This window comes from Rhamphochromis sp. 'chilingali' (genome assembly GCF_963969265.1).
Source record: "Rhamphochromis sp. 'chilingali' genome assembly, chromosome: 16".
Classification (NCBI taxonomy): Eukaryota; Metazoa; Chordata; class Actinopteri; order Cichliformes; family Cichlidae; genus Rhamphochromis; species Rhamphochromis sp. 'chilingali'.
The window spans coordinates 1,941,918-1,964,025 of NC_137943.1; the positions used below are offsets into that span (position 1 = coordinate 1,941,918).

General features: G+C 40.5%; 1 protein-coding gene across 2 annotated transcripts in view; it reads left to right on the plus strand.

Moving 5' to 3' along the window:
• LOC308412323 (uncharacterized protein) overlaps positions 1-22,108 on the plus strand; it is a 74,854-nt gene that overhangs the window by 26,203 nt on the left and 26,543 nt on the right. For both annotated transcript variants that reach the window (XM_080906582.1, XM_080906583.1), the window contains exons 5-14: positions 1,247-1,523; positions 2,075-2,351; positions 7,914-8,234; positions 9,241-9,336; positions 9,572-9,609; positions 9,701-9,870; positions 12,196-12,371; positions 15,921-16,057; positions 20,492-20,639; positions 20,712-21,030. In XM_080906582.1, coding sequence (XP_080762708.1) covers positions 1,247-1,523; positions 2,075-2,351; positions 7,914-8,234; positions 9,241-9,336; positions 9,572-9,609; positions 9,701-9,870; positions 12,196-12,371; positions 15,921-16,057; positions 20,492-20,639; positions 20,712-21,030 — 1,959 coding nt within the window. The remainder of the gene's footprint in view (positions 1-1,246; positions 1,524-2,074; positions 2,352-7,913; positions 8,235-9,240; positions 9,337-9,571; positions 9,610-9,700; positions 9,871-12,195; positions 12,372-15,920; positions 16,058-20,491; positions 20,640-20,711; positions 21,031-22,108) is intronic.

The window sequence follows — 22,108 nt, forward strand, 5'->3', positions numbered from 1 at the left end:
TCATAAAAGGTGATTGAACAAAAACATGAAATTAAACTAAATGAGCAGAAAGAAGTATCATGTCGCAATTGTGAGGGTTACCCAGCAGTACTAGTGTGCACCAGTGTGAACAACAGTGCTTGGCATCCAGCACCTGAAACCAGTAAACTCTGCTGGGACTATGTCTCTGCCCTGAGATTGGAGAGCACTGAATGGAACATAAAGGTGCAAAAGGTCAGAGAGATATGAAGGCGCCAGACCATTTAAAGTCTTGTAGGTGAGCAACAGGATCTTAAAATCTGCTCGAACCCTACAAGGCAACTAGTGAAGAGATTTCAGTACTAGAGTAATATGTTCATATTTCCCTATTTTGGTTAAAATGCAGGCAGCCACATTTTGTACAGTCTGTAAACCTCTAAAACTTTTCTTCGTCAACCCAGAGAGGAGACCATTACAATAATCAATACGCGAAGACAAGTGAAAGTTTTGTGGTCCAATGACCATCAAAGCTGAAAATTATCAGATAACCAGCCCCTAATTGCAGATAGACAAGCTTCCAGTTTGGACAAGTCAGCACAGTTTCCAATGATTAAAGGATCATATAGTTGCAGGCATCAGCATAACAGTGAAAGGTTACATGAAAATAACATAGAAGAAGACCAAGAAGCAGCAGATAGAGAGGAAACAGTAATAGGCCAGGTACAGACCCTTGAGGGGACCCCATGCCTCACAGCACAGGTCTCAGAGAGATCATTTTTAAAACTAACATTCTGAGATTTCCCAGACAGGTAGGATCTCAGCCAGGATACATGCCGATAAAAATGCTGATAAAACGTTCAATCTTATCCAGTAAAATACAGTGATCCACAGTGTCAAACCAGCGCTTAGATCTAGCAGTAATAAAACTGAAGTGCGATCATTGTCTCATTTACCACTTTGATTAAAGCTGGTTGTGTGGAGCGGTTTGGTCTGAAAGCAGACTGAAATGGCTCAAACTGATTGTTGACAGATGGTCGGTGAGCTGCATAGAAACAACTTTTTCAAAGATCTTGGACAACAAAGATAGATGTGACATGCGTCTATAGTTTGCAACTGAGTCAACTGAGTCCAGGCTTTTTCACGATTGTACCACCACTGCTGATTTAAAACAGGCTGATGTGACTCCAGCCGTCAATGAAGTGTTATGGAAAGTGCTCTATCCCCCCGTCTGTGGTTCTAAGTTGTGGTGATGGTGCAGTTTCAGAGCACTTTTTTTCACTTTCTTCAGATCCCCAGAGAAGTGTTGTATGGCAGTCACAGTCCAGTCCACACCTTGTCATCATCCAGTCGTGGCACCCTCCAAAGCCTGCAAGGTTCCATGTCTCCACCCATGGCCCGGTCTATGCCCTCCTCCCCTTCCAGGGTGGCATATGGTGGAGGGGGCAGTGGGGGAGTGCGGGACCCCAGCACTACATTAGCACAGACACTTCGCCTTTCGGGAGCAGGACGATCCAGTACCATATGCACCAGCAGTGCCATCCTGGAGAGGAGAGATGTCAAGCCTGGTGAGATTCCTCCAGCAGGAATGTGCTTTTTAGCTGATTCCTACTGAACAATGAGTCACTACTGCAAGTGTTTTTTTCCCCCTTTGCTGTGACATAAGGGAAGAAGTTATGGGCTGTGATTAGTTGTAATGATGTATGCCATCTCCCATTATCTGTGTGTATAGCAGCGGCAGACATTGACATACATACATGCCGTATGTCAATGTCTGCCGCTGCTATACACACAGATAACCAGAAACCTCGTTACTGCTGTGTAAACTAGCTTTAGTTTCACATTTAAGCAGAATGTCTGAATGTCTGGGGTTTGTGTGTGTGTGTGTGTGTGTGTGTGTGTGTGTGTGTGTGTGTGTGTGTGTGTGTGTGTATTTGAGCTTTTTGCATTTTTTTTGTTTTTTGTTCCACATGGCAACCCGGTGCACAATGCTGAACTGATTTTACTTGCACTACACTCTTGGAAACATAACCACTGGCTGTGTTTTTACTCTTTATGTGTGTTTGCTCCACATTCTAAAGTGACAGTGTGTTTATGTGTAAATGCATGTATGTGTCAGATGAGAACGTTGACAGCAGTAAGGTCATGGCCTTGGTGGTGCGTGGTGAAGGAGGACCACATCCAGACTCCTACTGCGCTTCTCTGCAGGATGGAATAGCTCGCCGCAGCATCTCCTCCCAGTGCAGTGCCCCTCCATCTCTCGCAACAGATGTGGTGAATGTTGGAGTCCTAGGACTCCCAGTAGGGCTGCAGCAGTACCGAGCCTCCATTAAACCCCTGATGGGCTATGGAGAGAGCCAATATAATCTAGAGGACGGGACCCATTCCCTCCACAGGTATACTTGCCTATTTACACACATATGCAATAGGAAATGTCTGAAGTTTAATGCTTCATTTCTGCACCATTTGGGTGTATGCAGCAGCCAGGAGGCAACAGTCTGTACCAGTTTAGGTACATGTGTTAGATGTAGTTCTTATAATGGGTTAAAAATGATCATTTTTAGTTGGGCAGCATCAATGACTGTAGAAAACATGGACGACGCGACAGCTCCACAAAAATGAAGCCAAAACGTCTCTATCGCCCCCTGGTGTCTGGCTGCAGTATAGGTCATAAACCTCCTCCATGTTAGCGGATGGGACTGGGGTCAGACTAAAATAAATTAATTCTCCTAGGATAAATTTTTTCCAAAGATTCTTTCTTTTGTTTTCAATAGTTCTCATCACGCTGATTGATGTCCAAGAGGTCTCCTTTCCCATAAGTTTGATTCTAATTCCTAATTCCTACCACAGTGATGTTAAATTGGGGTGAAACGTCATCATAACAGCTTTGACTGGCAGCTGCAGTCACGGAGAAACTTGCGTATCTCTGTTAGGGAATAGCAGATAGAGCGTAGGCTCTGAGAGGAGGGCCAGCGTTTACGCTACGAAAACACGACCGAGTGTTTTAACCTGACAGCCTGAGGTGTTCTTCAGTAAACTGGACTACCCGACAGTTTTCTACAGTCATTGGGCAGCATATAAAAGAAACATCTAAACACACAAAAAACAAACTTTTTTGTCAGTGTAATCTTTAGTTCGACATTTTTCGGTAATTCAAATGTAGGTAAATGAGCTGATTGTATTATAGTGATTTCTATCTAACATTCACACTCTTGATAGCTGCATGCGAAAGCAACTTGGGGTTAGTTGTCATGGTCCTGGGTCAAGCGACCCAGTGTTTGAGTTTATGTATCTTTTGTATTTATTTTGTGCCTTAGCTTAGTGCACCTAGTTAATTTCTAGATTACTGTGTAGTCCTGTTTCTTAGTTATGTCATCTCCCCTGTACTAAGTTTCCCTGGTTCATGTGTCATGTCTGTGTGGTTATGTTTGGTTCCTTGTCTAGTCTGTCATGCTTGTTAGGCCTGTTAAGTTGTGTTGTCGTGTCTAAGTCTGCATGTTTCCTGTTTTATTTTGAAAAGGGTCTTGTGTTCTGTGCTCATGCGGTTAGTTTTACTCTTGCCTGTGCATCATTATGTTTATCCTAGTCAGCTGTTTCCTCATGTGTCTCCACTTCCCCTGATCACCTCATGTGTGTATTTAAGTCCTCTGTTCTCTGAATGTCATTGTCGGGTCGTCTGTTATCCCCACCATAGTCATAGAACTTCGTAGTATTTGTTTCTTAGTGTTTTTTAGTTTGCTTAGGGTTCCTTGGTTAACCCCTGTAATCATCCAAATAAAGGATCGCTTTCTGTTTAAACTTGCAATACCTCGTCCACATCTGCTTTTGGGTCCTGTTTCAAAAAACACACCGGCGCACCCCGCCGTGACATTAGTATCTTGCAGGGATATTTGACATGTAGACTGGAGCAGCCAGGAATCAAACCACCAACCTTCCCATTAGCACATGACCTGCACTACCACCTGAGCTACAGCCACACCGTTTCTTTGGTTAGCTAAACCAAAGAAATAGAAAAGTCACTTTGGGTATGTGGCCTGACAGTTACAGCATGTCATTTTGCAATCCAATAGTAGAACGTTTAAAGTGCCTTGAGGCAATTGTTGTGATTTGGCACAAAACTGAATTGAATTCAAGTAGGAGCTGACTGGGCAAGGCCTATGTGAGTGTGATGTTAAGTGTTGGGGAGTAACGGAATACATGTACCACCGTTACGTATGTAAAAGACAAAATATGAGTAACTGTATTCCGTTACAGTTACCATTTAAAAAGGTGGTATTCAGAATAGTTACTTTGTTGAAATAAATGGATTACACGGCGGTATTTTCCTGTTTCATAAGGCTATGCCCTCTCTATTTCTGGTAATTCCACGCTGATGGAAACCTAAACAAAACGCACATTAAGAGGCTCTAACGCGTGTGACTTAACCTCGCGGCACATGTCACCCCTTATTGTGGCCCGCATAATGACGTAAAGAAATATTTTTAAATAGTATTATTCAACAAATTATTTAATATGAAGACGATAGGCAGTGTGATAAAGGCATAGCATGTATGAAGCATGTAAATATAATAATAACCACTGCAGCCAAAAAGAGAGCCTGACGAGCCCAGCTGTAAGTAAGCTGTTAAGACTCGACTGTACACTGTGTTCGTGTTTCCTCTGAAACAATAAGTTCCGTTGGAGCAGCCTTTCAACGCCTCTCTCTGTCTCTGCTAGCAAAGTTGACCCAGACAACAAAGTAAAGCTAGTTTTCAGCTACGAGCCCGACATGAACCTGACGTATTAGCCAGAGGTCCCTTTACTACGGTTCGGAGCCGCAGACCTGTTTTATATATGCGCTGAATAGTTTCTATACAAGATCACTGCAAAAAGTGCAGCCTTACCTAATGTGCACCTACTGTTACTCATTTATATTAAGATTTAAACATCTAGTTGGTGTTGGTGTGGAGAGTAGCCTTCAGTAATAGTAATAAATCACACAGCAATAGGACATTCATGTAGTTGTAAAAAGCATGATAATGTATTAAGTAATCCAAAGTATTCAGAATATGTTACTCTTATTGAGTAATGTAACGTAACGGAATATGTTAAAAAATACATTTTGGAAAAATTAACCTACCCAACACTGGTGATGTTATATCACTCAAGATCAGACAGCCATCCTGAAAGTCTTTTATATAGCAAATATTTTAAAGTGAATGTACAGCCTGTGTGTGCTGTTGAGGGCAGGCCTGGCCAAAAATCATATAATCAACAAGTCTTGGCACAGGAAAATAAATCTCTACATGGATTGTATTAATTTAGTAATTTACTCACGTGATTATTTTTGTGCATAAAGCAGGCCGGATACAACAGTGTTTCCTACTCATAAGCTTTATTGCTCAGATATATATCTAAATCCAGAACTGAATTTAAAATCCTTCTCATTGCATACAAGGTCTTGAATAATCATGCCCCATCTTATCTTAAAGGCCGCTTAATATCTTCTCACTCCAATGTAGCTGCCATTACCAGTGTGTGAATGTGTGTGTGAATGGGTGGATGACTGGGTATGTAAAGCGCTTTGGGGTCCTTAGGGACTAGTAAAAGCGCTATATAAATACAGGCCATTTACCATTTAGAGCATTTTGCTCTCAGGCTTCTGGTTTACTTCTGGTTCTTCGGGTATTCAAAAGTAGAATGGGAGGCAGAGCCATGTGCTCCCAGTTTGGATTTGGATTTACTTTTAAGATTCATCTTAAAACTTTCCTTTCTGATAAAAAAATATAGTTAGGGCTGGATCAGGTTACTGTGAATACTCCCTTAGTTACACTGCAGTAGGCTTTCCATTATCACCGAGCGTTTCTTCTTCACTCTTTTTTTTCTGCTTTTTTTCCTCTGCTTTTAATCTTAAGTTATTATTAATCCATGGGTCTCTTCCCTGGCATGTCTTTGTCCTGTCTTCCTTCCCTTATCCCCAGCCGGTCGTGACATATAGCCGCCCCTCCCTGAACGTAAGTAACCGGACGTTTCTTACTGTTAAAGGGAGCTTTTGTTCCTCTACACCAGGGGTGCTCACACTTTTTCCGCATGTGAGCTACTTATAAAATGACCAAGTCAAAATGATCTACCCACTACAAAAATCCAAAACATATACTTATTTATAAATATATTGAGGATTCTTTATATCTACAATGTATATACATGCATAACCGCAATATCCAATATTTCACAACACAATTAACTATGTAAATTTTTTGTCATTACCTGAGTTTACTCTGATGACTTGCACTGAATTGAATCAGCCAGGGATGCATAGTCCGGACAGTAGCTGCTGACGGCCAGGTTTAAGAGAAAAAACCGAGAGCTAAAAATTGGAGTTAACTCGCTGACTAGCTTGTCAGTTTTACTACACTTCGCGCCGCTGTTTGCGCATGCGCAGCGACCTAAGCGTCAGAAAAAATCTGCTGTCATCTGACTGGCTTCCCTGTATCAATCAAGTGACGGGATGGATGATAGGCTGGCATCTATTTTTTTAATGCCATGCGATCTACCAATACTACCTTTGCGATCGACTGGTCGATCGCGATTGACGTATTGAGCACCCCTGCTCTACGCTGTCACCAAAGTGCTTGTTCATAGGGGATCATCTGATTGTTGGGATTTTATTTGTTTTCTCTGTATTGTTGTGGAGTCTTTATCAGTTTAAAGCACCTTGTTGCGATTTGGCACTATATAAATAAAATTGAACTGAACTGGATTATATTTCTTCCAGGAATCATTTGAATCAAAATCAAAATCAGAATACCTTAATAATCGAAGAGGAAACGATGTGGTGACAATTGCTCCAAAATGAAAAGAACAGTAATGAACTAAACTGAACTAAATAAAAGAATATATTACAAAGTTACAAAATTTAACAAAATATCTCTAATAAATGCAAATAGCTCTAATTATAAATATATTACAGAAAATTAAATATGCATTGAAGTTGTAAAAAAAATATTAGGGAGTAGAGTTTAAGTACCTGCTCGGCACTGTGTTGGCACATGGGGAAATTATATCCTTAAACTTAGTTACAGTCCTTTGAGAAAGAGATGAAATGTACTTTTCCACTGCTTTGTAACCCACTATTGGAGATTTAAGTATTATAAGGAAATGATCAGACAAAAGAGGATTTGGGTTGTTTTTTTGTTTTGTTTTTTTAAGTTTTCCAGTGAGGGTAGGGTAAGCATCAAGCTTTCAAATTAATTAAAACTCTGTGTGGGTCTTTGGATGATTTGTAAGATGGAGTGGAAGATTGCTGCCACACCCTCTGTAGCTTGTGGTTCAAGGATTCAAGGCTATTGATTCATTTAAACTAACATAATTATTCTGCTCTAACCAGGTTTCTTTAAAGCAAACTAAATCAATTTGTTCATCAATTACTAATGTATGTACTGACAGGGACTCAGAAGGGAGAGACATAATGTTTAATAATCCACAATTTGGTGCAGTTGTGTATACTATATTGTTGTTTGTAATTTTTTTTTTGTTTCTTTGTCTAAATCACTTTTGTCATGTAAAAAACATCAGTGGTCTGGAGCTCTATGTAAGCTCTTTCCTCCAGACCATCCTGTAGAAAGCCTGTGAAGGTAGCTGAAGCTTCAACTTGCTTGGCAGTAGTCAAGAAACCTAAAGGATTTAGAGTTAGTTAGAGACGTAGGCAACAATTCCTCCTGAGATGTGTGCAAACCTGGTGACCAACTACAAGATTGGGAACATTTATTTCAATCAATGACATGAAAATCAATCGATGACTTGTAATAACTAACTGATTGCTATTATATCCATCTCTATTATACTGAAAACTACGATAGAAATTAGAGACTTTGATTACTTGATGTTTCATCTATTTGTCAAAGGACCATATTGTATGTGGGTTTTACACTGCTGTACATACATTCACTTTCTATTCCATCTGCTTTTTCTTTCTCTAGGCGGAAGAATAGGAAGTATGCTGACGGTCAGCTTCCCCCAATGGGAACCAAAATCCCGCCTAGTTCCCCTCACAGACTCAGTGAAGTCAGGATGTTTGATGGTGGACAAATCATCGGAGGTGTGGGCCTAGTGTCTCCTGAGAAGAAGTCACTGATTCGCCAGTCCCTGGGGCAGGACAATAACAGTGCTACACTAGAGATTATAAGCAGAAGCAGAGGAAGTGGATCCTTATCCTCCACCTCATCTGTTTTTGCTGACAGTCCTCTGGGACAAACTGAGAGACTGTTTCAGGGCCATATGAATGCCAGCAATGCCCAAAGGTGAGCTGATAGCCAGAGTAATTGCCTTGTTGCATTGCAGCCTATGACGAAACCACAGGAAACATAAATCACAGATGTTCTTTTAAACGACAAAAAAGAACAACTTTTCTTGTGTCTTTCATAATGTATGAGAAAGATAACTAAGCAGTGGGTTCGGTTATTTTCCATGTTTAGCCAGTTGCATCACAAAAATAGTCCTTATATTACACTCAGTGAATGCTTATAGTGATAGATTATACCAGTAGCTGATAATCAGCCCAGATATACTCTGCTCCAAGAACAAAACATGACATGTTGCCCTTTTTGAATTAAATACACAACTAACGACTTATCTCGCATTTGTCCTATGAGATATTTCTGTTACTAGGTCGAAATTGCGTGGTAGAAGTTTCAAAATCTGACACTCAGTAACTGCAAAATATCACACAGTGATGATATCTGCAAAGTAAAAAAACAGGCCTCTTGAGATTTGCTTTGAATGCTCAGAGTAGAAATGTGTTATAAAAGTAAAACTCCATTAACAAATGTTGTGCTTGGTTCAGCTGGACTCTTCCAAAACTGACCCCACTTAAGTCACAAAATGCATAAAATGATTAACCTTATTTTGTCCTTTAAGGCTTTTTCAAGTATGATCAGTACAGGGAGCTCAGATTCATAGCTAAACTAAGTGTCAATGGGGAAGTGACCAGTGAGGAAGTGGAGAGGGGAGTTGTTTTTAAGATTAAGCTTCAACTGTTCCTTTTGATAAAGTGTATGGTTAGGGCTGATCATGTGAACCTTTCTTCCTCCTGATGATGTAGACTCAGGGTGAACTACCAGGATGCTCTCAAAATTGCTTATCCACTAATATCGGAGTGTATTTCCTTTCCAATATAAAGAATCATGAGACCAATGGTTGGGAAATGGTGCTTAAACGAAATTATGACAGTTACATGGTGGCAAGCTGTTCTCATGGTTCATATAAGTGTTATGTGATGGATATAATGTATGTATTCCTATTTATCAGTGAGAGAATCAAAGCCATGGAGGAGCAGATAGCCAGTCTAGCAGGGCTAGTGCACCACGCTTTGTCCATAGGACCCGGAGACAAGGATGCTGTCAGGTCTGTAACATCTACTGATATTAACAATTACTATATTAATTATTCTTACATTTATTATGTTTGTTGTTGGTAGTATTTAAAATAACAATGTGTATAAAACAAGAATTCATTTAATCAAATATAATATTAGTTTGACTAACAGATCTTTGCCTCATAAAGTAAGATTATTTCTGCATACGATATAAACCTGGGTTAAACAGTCATTTTAGGTCTTTTGTCTGTCTGTGTTTTTCAGTGAGAGTCCAGAATGCAACCTTATAAACAACAGACTTGGTGAGAGGTTTCTTAAATGTACATATTGCCACTATGAGTGTGTCTCATGGTGTGAAAATTCTGAAAAGAAAACAATTTCTTTGCCCTTCAGGAGTATCATCTGAGCCCCAGAATCCTGCTGCTCTGACTGACAGCTTTACCTCCATCCATCCAGCTGCTCGGGCCCCTGCTTCTGACAGCAGAGTGCAACAGCGTTTAGTGTCAGCCAAGAGGAATGTGTGTGAGCTGCGACTCCAGTTGAACCAGCTCAGACAGTTACAGGTACTCAACTCTGCTCACTATTTACAGTTAATGCAGCACAAGTAATAAAGTTATTAATAATAGTAGTAAATACTGACGTGTACTTTTTAACTACTTATGTTGTCTCACTGACAACTCAAAGTGCTCCAAGCCAAATCAATTTGCTTCAATTTAGTTTTATTTATGTAGCGCCAAATCACAGCGATAGTTGCCTTAAGGTGCTTTACATACAGAGAAATCAGAGAAAACCTCAACAATCAGACCCCCCACCCCCCATGAGCATGTGCTTTGGTGACAATAGGAAAGAAAAACCCCCTTTTAACAGCAAGAAACCTTCAGCAGAACCACGCTCAGGGAGGGGAGGCCATCTGCTGCGACCCCCTGGGGGTTAGAGGAAGAAGATGGGACAAAGTCATGCTGTGGAATAGACCCAGAGATTAATAATAACTAATGATTAAATGCAAAGTGGAGTATAAACACATAGTGATGGAAAAAAAACACATCTGACTGAAGAGGATGCAAAGCATCATGGAAAGCCCCTAGCAGCCTAGAAATATCGGAGTGTCTCTAAGGGAGAATTCAGGGTCACCTGATCCAACCCCAGCGATATGCTTTCTCAAAACATTTTAAGCCTAACCTTAAAAGTAGAGAGGGTGTCTGTCAAACAGGAAGCCGATTTCACCGAAGAAGGACCTGGAAGCCATTCTGCTTTGGTCCTGTTCAAAGGCTGTTTTCTTGTACTGTCATTGTAATTATTGTTATTTAACGCTGTCATGCATGAATTATGACAACCTCAATCAGGATTTTTTTCATCTTTTCATGCCTAAAGATGATTGATTCTGGATTTAACTGTGAGCCAAAGAAGAGAGGCCAGTATGGAAGAGCTATGCTCTCTCTTTCTAGTCCCTGTCAGGACTCTTGCTGCAGCATTTTGGATTAGCTGAAGGCTTTTCAGGGAGTTTTTAGGAAATCCTGATAATAATGAATTACACTAGTCCAGCCTAGAAGTAATAAATGCATGAACTACGTTTTCAGCATCAGCCTGAGACAGGATGAGATACTGCACAAATGCAGTTCTACATATTTGTTTAATTTGACATCGAAGGACATGTCCCGGTCAAAAAGGAATCAAAGATTCCTCACAGTGTTACCGGAGGCCAAGGTAATGAGCATCTGGTTAGATACCATTGTGTAAGATTTTTGGGGCTGTGTATAATAAGCTCAGTTTTATCTGAATTTACAAGCAGGAAATTGGAGGACATCCAGGTCTTTATGTCTTTAAGACATTCCTGCAGTTTAACTCATTGATGTCTGTTATCTGGCTTCATGGACAGATAGAGTTCGGTTTCATCTGCATAGCAAATTAATGAAACTGTATGCTATGATTGATGATACTGCCTAAGGGAAGCATGTATAATGTAAACCGAATTGGTCCTAGCACGGAGCCCTGTGGAACATTAATACCTACAGAATCCTCTAATTGCTATAATAAAATATTATGGTCAACAGTATCAAACTGTTAAGTGGGTGGGATTACACCAGGGAGCTATGTGGACTATGATGTTTACAGACGACACTGTGATCTGTAGTGAGATCAGAGAGCAGTGGAAGAGAGCCTGGAGAGGTGGAGGTAGGCTCTGAAGAGAACAGGAATGTAAGAAGCAAGATAGAATATAATGTATGTGTGAATACGAGGAAGACAGGTGTAACAATGAAGATGCAAGGAGTAGAGGTAGTCAAGGTTTAAATATCTGGAGGCAATCATCCAAAGCAACAGACACAAGAGAGCTGAAGAAGAGTGCAGTGTCACTGACGCTCACAGTGGTGTGAGTGTCAGTGATGATTTGTGACAGAAGGAAAGCAGCAAGACTGAAAGGGAAGGTTTATAGGATGGTAGTGAGACCTGCTGCGACTTGTGTTTTTTATGGTGGCAATAATTTACTGCCGCCTTAGGTTGGAGTAAAAGTTAGAGATGCGCAAAGGAGGGGTAAACAACATATTGTGCAAAGAATTCTGAGTATGCAGCTGAACGGCAGGAGGACAAGGAGAAGACCTCATGGATATAGTGAAGAAGGACATGCAGAGGGTAGGTGTCACAGTGGAGGATGCTTGTGATGGCTGGATAGTGAGATCGAGGTAAATTATCACTTGTTGTGATCCCTACAGAGAGCAGTCAGAAGGAGAAGATGATCTTATGCTGGGCCTTGCTGCAACACCTCAGTTCATCATTTGCCTTAAACAAGCTATTATAGATTAAGTGTTGTGTTGAAATGGCCATATTACCAATATTTGCTCTGAAAACCCCAAAACGTTTTCCTGATTTCTGACTTGCTGGATGTTTTTCAGCTATCAAACCAAGAGACTGTGAGTTCTACACTGCAGATGGCAGGCCACGAGCTAGTGGTGTTGATGTGTGATCGGCTGGCTCGATTTGAGGAGGCAGCATTCAGACAGAGAGCTGAATTGGAAGAGGAGAGGAGCCTCTACCTCGCTGAAGAGGAGAAAATACTCACACAGCTTAGGTAAGAAAATGAATTTAAGAATTCAAGAATTTTTTTAAAATACTAATCTTTTGAAGGAGTAGCCATGAACCACACTGTGCTGGTCTGTTATGACAGACCTGCTGTCAGAGGCCACAAGAAGATCATTCGTAACCTTCACTAATGCTGTTTCTGTGCTGTGATGAGCTCTGAAACCTGAGTTAACTTTTCAAATAAATTGTTCCTCTGCAGATGATCACTTAGCTGTTTCACAACTTTCTCTTTCAAGAATTTCTGAGATAAAGAGAAGGCTTGAAACTGACTTAAAATTAACTAAGACAGCTGGGTTTAACTAAGGGCTTTTAAAATGATCTAGTTTTTCCTCGATCATTGGCAAATAGTAATGTTCTAGTTTTACGAAGGCCTTTTAAAAATAAAGAAACAAGCAGTTTTTGCAGCCTATATGAAGACCCGTTAACATAGTGAGACATCATTTCCTCTTCACCTTCTGAGTTAACTGCTGCAAGGCCTGCATCTGTGAGTTATGTGAGCTATTTGTGAGCCACAGTATCCAGTGGATAGGATCCACCTAGGGATGTAACGCTATTAATAACTAAGGACACCCCATGAATCAGTAGCTTGTAGAACCACATTTCACAGCATTAACTTGTAGAAATTTTCCCTTCTCTTTACAGCATTGTTTAAGTTTGGTCTGTGCTCAGCTGTTTGAATGGCCCGCCACAGCATTTCAGTCCGGTTGAGGTCTGCACTTTGGACCACTGCAGCACCTTGATTCTTTTCTTTTTCAGCCATTATTATAGATGATAAGCTCTTGTAGATTTCCATATTGTCTTGTTGATGACCAAGTTTGATCCAAGCTTTAGCTGTAAGATAGATGGCCTCACATTTGACTCTAGAATACTGAACAGGTGAACAGATGAGTTCATAGTGGACTTGGTAACGGCAAGATGCCCGAATTTTAATCCTTCCACCACCGTTCTGACGGTTGGTGTTAGGTGTTTGTGCTGCTATGCTGTATTAGGGTTTTTTTTCCAAACGTTATGCTGTGCATTATGGATAAACATCACTTTGGTGTCATATCTCTAAAGCAAATTGCTCTGGCAGTCTTGTGGTTTGTTCAGATGCCATTTTCAATCCTAAGCATCAATATCTTGGTGGTTTTAATCCAAACAAGTGAGGAGTGGATCTAATGCAGAAACTGAGATACATGACTTGCTTTATCATCATGCTGGACTATAACTGGGATAATCATTTACAAAATTAACATTATGTTCAATTGAAATTTATCTAATGCAGTTTTACAATGAAACTTGAAACTAGCAACTGAAACCATAAACTTATCAGCAAAATATTTGTTGAGGTCATAACTGCTGCTGAAGGTTCGATTTCCCATAGATTTCTTTTTGCAACCAAAGGAATCATCCCCTGATGTGACTCAACGTCACCGTTGGCCGACAGAGCCACCCCACTCCCAGTGAAAGCTTTTACTGCAACTCCAAAAGTCCTACCTTTGCTTGAGCCCATGGTAGCCCTTGTCCAACCTTGTTTAGATCTGTTCCCTTCCAGCTGTTATATAAACGAGTAGTTATGTGTAGTGTCTTTACATCAGACTTTAAGAGTTGCTGACCTAAATAGATGCTGATGTCAAGATTTCAGCTGTCCTCTTTCATTTAAAGTTAAAGCACTGACTGACCATGATTTAGTCCTTCCAACATTCACAGACGTGGTCTGACATCATGACCCTTTATAGTGTAAAATGCAGCTGAAGTCAAATCATTGGTGGCATGCATGGCGTGACATATCAACCTGTAGGCCTAATGTTAAAAAGCAATTGTTAAAAATAGAGGAGTGGGGTGGGAAGTGATTTGATTTGGTATGGCATGGTCGTCCAAACACATCATAATTCGTTCACATAATAACATGCTACACATTAACTTCTTTTTTCAACGTACTCTGCTAACATGGTTTGGCATTTATGAAGGTTCATGAGTAGGAGTTTCAGAATAACTGGGACACAGTTATGTTTCTCTATGCGAATTCAAACACACGTTTAACCAGATACCAACATATCAAGCCAGCCTACTCTCTTAAGCCCCAAGGTTCTTTCTGAGGTTCGTGCTCTTGGTATCTATAATAAAGCTAACACTTGGGAGATTCATCAGAGGTGGAAATATTAGAGGAGATGTTACTATGTCAAAGTAGCTGAGGCTGGAACATAGAACAAAAGGAATACTTTTTTCCTTGCCTAATTTATTTTGGAATTTTATTGCATATAACCATATTGAAAATATGCTTCAGTAGACAATAAACTCAGTAAACAGTCCCGATCAAAAAAGTTTAAGACCACTTGAAAAATGGCCAAAAATCATATTTTGCATGGTTGGATCTTAACAAGTTTCCAAGTAGAGCTTCAACATGCAACAAGAAGAAATGGGAGCAAAACATTTTTGAACATGCAGTTTATTGAAAACAGCACTTAAACTGAAACAGGCTGTTTTACAGCTGATCAAAAGGTTAGGATCACACGCCTTTAAAAGGCCAAATCTGTGGCAAAGATGTGGATTCATTGTCATTTTCTGTCAGGTAGTCACGCTGTCATGACGTTCTGATGACAAAGGCAACGTGAACGTGGTCGCGTTGTTGAACTGCATAAGCAGGGTTTCTCACAGCGCGTCATCGCTGCTGATGTGGGACGCAGTGAGACAGTCATTCCACCTGTGAGGATCTGCGCAGCCTTTAACCACAGCCATAAAGCTTTGGGTTAAGATAAACACGTTTGGTTTCTGTCACTGTCACATCTACACAACACTTGATGTAGAAAGGGACAGACTGACTGAAGGTCTCCAGGTCCCGTTGTTCAAAGATGGACCAGGCTGTTATATCAAAACAGTCCTGTAGTTGGAGGAGAGCACCATCTAGCCATGTTTTAATGACCCAGGTGCCTGGATGGGTCTGTTTGCTGCAGGGGATGTAGGCAGGGATGAAGACCAGTGAGAGGTGGTCAGATTATGTCAGGTGGGGGTGTTGTGTCACTCTGTAGACCTGCTTGATGTTGCTCACTTAGCTCTGGTTATTATATTATGTATATTTATGTGCATAGTGTCTATGCATTTATTGCTCCTACCCTTGAGGTTAGAGGCTAACTGCATATGTACTTTTATATTACTTGTAAGCTGTGCAATGAAATTGAAGTTCAATCTAGTCTAACCTTGCAGCACCCAAGCTTTTATACATACATCACTTCTGATGATGGCTTATGTGTGTTTATGTTGTCAGGCTGGTCTATCTAGTAAAGTGCTGGCAAGCTACAAGATACCATGTCAGAACATTCCAGTCACTTGAACATTTCATGTAGCAGACTTTTAGGTGCAGCAGTTTTCAAGTTATTCACAAAAAGAATTAACGGAATAATCACTGATTATTACGGCCACACACAGGACCAGTGACTGTGACTCCTTAAACCTGCTCTCTGCTGCCATCTTGTTTCTACAGCAGGCCGTCACACAGTTGACTCTGCTGCCTGTGACTGTTAATGCCATGTTTCTGTCTTCTGTGTTCTTTACTTTGCAGTGAACTGGAGGACTATGTGGACCATTTGCAAAGAAGCTCCATTACCGGTTCAAGCCAGCTGAGTGTAACTCTGAGAGATGTAGAGGAAGGAGCGATGAGCCTACGGGGGGTCGGGGAAACTCTGGCCATTCTCAAAGGTTAGTGGGTTTAGGGCAGGGGTCAGCGACCTGCAGTGCATGTGGCTCTTTCATCTTTATACTGCGGCTCTGCGTGGCGTGGGAAAATAAGTTATAAGTATTTAATTGAGGTGTACTTTATTTTTGTTAGTTCTTTTTTAAATTGTAGTTCAAATTGGAAGATTATTGTGATCGTGAAATATTAAAATTAAATTATATTTTATTTTAAACAAGCGTCACGCTTGCGGAAGCCGGAGAAAAGTAAGAAAAGAAAAATATCTGAAGAAACAGAATAATTAATGATACCTGGGCAGATTCATTCTGGCCTACCAGTATGCCTAATCTGTGGAGAGAGACTGGCTAACAATAAAAGCTTACATGTCGCAAGACATGTCCAAACTAAACACACGACCTTTGCTGATAAATATCCAGAGGGAGAAGAGAGGAAAAAAGCTGTTTCGGAACTGATGCGGAAGGATGAAATTGGCAAATTCAACTATACATGCAGATTTTGTGACCACTCAGGAAATAGTCAGGCATGGGAAGCCGCACCACCACAGGAAGAAATGATTGAGATGATACCACTAAAATGCCAGACACTGGAGAAGGACGTCTGTGAAGCTGTGCTTGATTGTTTAAGAGCTAAAGAAATGGAAACAACCCACCTAGTGTCAGTGGCTACTGATGGGGCGCCAAGTCTGATTGGTGTGCACGGGGGCTTCTTGGCATTGCTGCAGAAGTCACTGGATAGAAAGCTGCTGACATTTCACTGCATCCTGCACCAAGAGACATTGTGCACGCAAACCTTTCCACCAGAATGCACAGAGGTCATGAATGTTGTCATTCAGATTAGCAATAAAATAATAGCAAAATGTTTAAATCACCGTCAGTTCCATTTGTTATTGGATGAGATGCAGAGCACGTACTCTGATCTCCTCATGTATAACAGAGTCCGGTGGCTGTCCAGAGGAGAGGTGCTGAAACGCTTTGGTGCACGTCTGGAAGAGGTGAAAACTTTCATGAGCAGCAAACTGCTCGCCTTTTCTGAACAGCCAGAGTGGCTGGAAAGGCTGCACTTGACGGTGGACATGATAGCAAACCTGAACAAGCTGAATACAACTCTTCAGGGCAGGCACATGCTGGAGGAGGTGTTAGGGCTTGAGCGCAAGCCGACAGTTTTAGTCAGAGATTTACAGAGAGGCACACTGTCTCACTTCCCCTCTTTAAGAGAGTTTAAACAAGGTCACAAGGTAATAAATGCAGAATATTTGCAGTCTGCAATCACCACGATGCAAGCATCGTTTTGGGAAACAATTCCAAGAGTTCGGAGAGGAAAAAACACATTATCACTCCCCTGACCATCGATCCCTCCCTCCCTGCATTTGCAGGTGTAAGTCAACCTGATCTGGAGCTGGCTGACATAGCTGACAAAGATATGTGGGTGTACGAATTCAAACGCTTGACAGAGGGTCGAGATGTTGCCCATCAGAAGGCCACTCTTGTTCAGGATCACAAATGGAGTGATGTTGACACCCTTTGAAGACCGGACAAACATGGAATGCCATCCCCGACACATAAACACGAAGAAATATGCATTTGGAGTCCGGTCGATCTTTGGATCCACGTATACATGTTCTCCACAAACACCGCTCACACCTCACAGACGACAGCTTACAGTCCTGCATAAAGATGAAAGTGACCTCGCACAGCCCTGCTTTGCAGACGCTGTGAGCAAATGTTCAGGAACATTAACCAGGTGAAATAAATATTTATGCTGATATTTTGCAGACATAAATTTTTAATTGTTTAGTGACATAGACCTTTTTTTCTATTATATTTTATAAATTCTGCTAATTTCTGGTCAAAGGCGATATAAAAATGACATTTTTGTGACATTTTTTGTGACATGAAATTTTTTGTTTGCTACATGGATGATTTAAGTTCAGCTTTTTAACTCATTTGAAAAACACCTTCAAGTCGACAAGTTTCGTTTTTGTTATTATTGATTTATCTTCAAAATGTGTTCATTACGTAAGTAAAATTTAACTTTCTCTGTAGCACCTCGTGGATTTCAAAAGCAACACACTTTTATACAAAGTGCAAAGATGAAAAAACAATATGCAGTGTTATCTTCATTTAAGATGTCAAAAAGTATTTGCGGCTCCCAGTATTTTCTTTTCCATGGAAACCGGGTCCAAATGAGCCATTTGGACCCGGGTGTTTGGGTGTTAAAGGTTGCCGACACCTGGTTTAGGGTGACTCAGTGAAAGGTTGAACCAATCATTTTATTGGCCAACATGTAATAGGTGCATTAGATCTGTATTTTGATATATGAATGGTTTGGTCATGTAATGTTCTAATAAATATTATAGTGATTTTAATAATTAATTAATTAAAAGCTCAAAAAATTCAATCAGTCACCTCTGGGAGTTATTGAAATAATGAAATAAATAATTAACCTGATATGTCATGTAGGGCTGCCACGATTAGTCGACTAGTCACGATTACGTCGACTATCAAAATCGTCGACGACTGATTTAATAGTCGACGCATCGTTTGAAGCTTTGTAAGATCCCAAAAGACGCAGGAATAATAGCAGGATTTAAGAGTGTAATAACGGATTGAAACAGAAGATGGCAGCACTGCATGTACAAGGATGCCAGCTGCCGTTAAACCCCGAAGAAGAAGAAGCTGTGTCCCAGAATTCATAGCGCAGCCCAGCTCAGTTTCCAACAATGGCGGCAGCTAGTTAGTTTTAATATTACTCTTATTATTCTTTCTGGGTCACAAAATAAACGTTTAACATATTTTCAGGCGGGAATGTAGCTGTGTAAACCTCAAATATCTGCTCAGTTTATCAAGACACCGCATACTTTCAAAAGCGCTCCGACGTTTTCGGAGACATCTGTTACCCACTAGCTCGATAGCTAGCCGGGGGCTAGGCTCACTAGAGCCGTGAGAACACCGGACTCCCGGCAAATCGTTTTCAAACCCACCGCCGTCTTTCGCTACTCAGGTTAAACATATGAGTCACTTAGATAACTTAAAAATGTTATTGTTTGGCTTTTTTTTTTTTTTTTTTTTTAGTATTTTATTTGTTCCTGAGTAAATCTGTTTGGCTGAGATTAAAGTTATAGTTTTTACACAGCTGAATAAACGTCAAGCAGACAGCTGATTATCAGAAGTGTGAGATGCTGGAGAATCTACTCCGGTGTCCTGTTATATTTTAGATAGCAAGGAGTTTATTAAACTTCACTGAAACAAACTATCATCTTGTCTTTATTTTTAGTTAGCACATACCTTAACCTTTTAAGACCTACCATAGAACCAAGTCCGCCAGAGCTTATATTATATTTTTACATGCTGTGGAGCCATTTTTGGGAGCATTTCAAGTTGCTATACATCAATACAACCATTATAGCCCAGATTTTAATAATATGTATTCATTAAGTGCATAGTAATTACATAAATTGCAAAAAAGTGCAATAAACTACAAAAAAATTGAAAATCGTTTTTGCTTTTTTAACATATATTTCTAGTTAGAGAAATTTAAGAGGCTTATCCCTCAAAACTGTAAATACAAAAAAGTTGCACAAAATAGTTTCCCACCACAGGAAATTTATTTTGAGTGTCTTCATAGTTTTATTTTTGAAATACACCAATTTTTATTCACTGCAGGAAAAACGAAAATAAATATTATACTGCAAATTTGCAAAAAAGCAGCATATGCATCAAAATAAACTATTTCCAGCAGTGCAATATGAGTCGTAAGCATCCCAGAAACGACACAGAAAGTCATAAAGTCAAACATAACTTTTAAAAAGACCAGCATAGGCCCTGAGGCCCTGATGGTAAAAAAGACTACATTTCCGCGAAAATGACGTCACTTCCGGTTTCGGGCAGGTAATGGCGGAAATGCAAAAGTTCGCGCTGACGTCTATTCCAACGTAGGAAGTGTTATGAACAGCTGATCGGATCGGCAAAGCGTGTTTCTGGAATATTATGTTTTTGTTGCTGCAAGTGCTTTTTATGCAGTTTTTGCAAAGCTTTATGTGGAAGGAAACCGTGACCTAGGACAAGCTGATGGCATAAGATGTAAGTACAACTCCTCCGGTTTCATATGCAAAAAAATTTTTTGCGCTAGCTTACATGGTTGCAGTGCTACCAGGATTTAAAAATAGTTACGCAAAACAGAGCGTGCCCGCTCCGATCGGCTCTAAAGGGTTAAACACTTAAAGCTGTAAGCTAATGATAGTTATATAAGAGCAGATGCTGCTGGTGCAATAAGCTGTACGTTTTACGTCCAATGGATGATGATCTGATTAATCGACTAATCGCAAAAATAATCGGTGACTAGTCGACTATCAAAATAATCGTTTGTGGCAGCCCTAATGTCATGTAGATTTTGGTAGTGTACTCAGAGTAAAGTTCCCTTCCTTGTTTGGTATCTTCCAGGTGAGTTTCCAGAGCTGCAGATGAAGATGCGCTTGGTGTTGAGGCAGGAGGTAGAGGCAATGCGTTTCCTGAAGGAGGCGCCTCTTAAGATGGACTCCATGTTAAAGAGGGTCAAAGCCCTGACTGACACCCTCAGCTCTCTCCGCAGGTACTCAGTATTTTCACTCAGAGTTAAAACTGCTCAAGAAAACGCTCTTGAAAATGCTCCTGTTTTCACCAGGTGTGTGTCAGAGTTGGTCCCATCACCCAGATCAGCCCAGTTAGAGCCGGTAGAAGCTGTTGAACTGGGCAACGGACCAGCAAAGACCCAGAGTCTTCAGAACTCCCCAAAACCCCAACCTCGGTCCTCAGTCAGGCTGCCTCAGCTCACTCCTTCTCTCTCTGGGAGCCAGGCTGAGACCAGGTTGGTGGGCTTGCCGTCTCTAATTGTGGCCCACGGAACGAAGAGCACACCACCTTCTGTGGTCCAGACCTCCCAACATTCCCCCGGTCTCCCTCTGAAACCCATCCCCGGACGGCACTCACCCACTGTGGCTAAGGTACCATATGGATAATAGTTCTTGGGCTGCATAACTGATCACTTTCATCTCTTCTTAAAGTCATTAAAGAACTCTTTAAGAGTTCTTTTTACTGATGGCATGAAGGTGGCTTTCATATGAATTGTATAATCTTGGGATTGATATTGTTATAGCACCTTGATCACAAACTAGGCCACCGTTGAAAAAAAACCAACATAAAATTCAATGAGATAGTAAGACGAGTAAAACACAGACATAAAATGATCTATATAACATATACAACATACCTCGCAGGCTGACCCATGCTTAGAGGCAGAAATGAGCACTTTACAGATACTTTTAAGAACATTTTAACTTCCGCTGACTTAAGTTGCCCTCTCCTGCTTCAACTTACCATGTTCATACTTCAACATGGGCGTGCGTGTCACTCAGGTGCTCCAGCGGAAACAACATGCAGTACAATAGTTCCTACATGAGAATTTCCAAAATAAATGACCTGATGACCAGTGTTGGTCAAGTTACTTGAAAAAAGTAATCAGTAACTAATTACCGATTACTTCCCCAAAAAAGTAATCCTGTTACTTTTCTGATTACTTATTTTCAAAAGTAATTAATTACTTAGTTACTTAGTTACTTTTTAAAAACACGATTTACAACCTGAAGAGGTTGTAAATCGTGCCCAATTCTACAGCCCAATTCTACTTTTTCTGCATAATCCATCATACAAAATGTAATCAAATGGAAAAGTCTCTTTTTAAAACTTGTTTTATTAGTTTTAATCTTTTAACTTTATGCATCAAGCAAAAATTTAATTATCTGCAACATTCTCTGACTGGAAGAAATTTGTTTAACATTTAAACCTATTTTCTGCACATTCCAGCACAGAAAATAATTTTTTTTTGTGTGTTTACACTCACTCTTTCAAATAGATGCAAGTAAAACACAGCAGAAAATAAATAAAGTCAAAGACTCAGCGGTCCTGTTGCTCTATTTTCACCTGTAAAGCAGGAGTGGGGTGGGCGGAGGGTTACCCTGGTGCAGGTGTGCCGCGGTCAGTGGAAGAATCCGCGAGTTTCTCTGTGAGTTTCCCATTACGTCG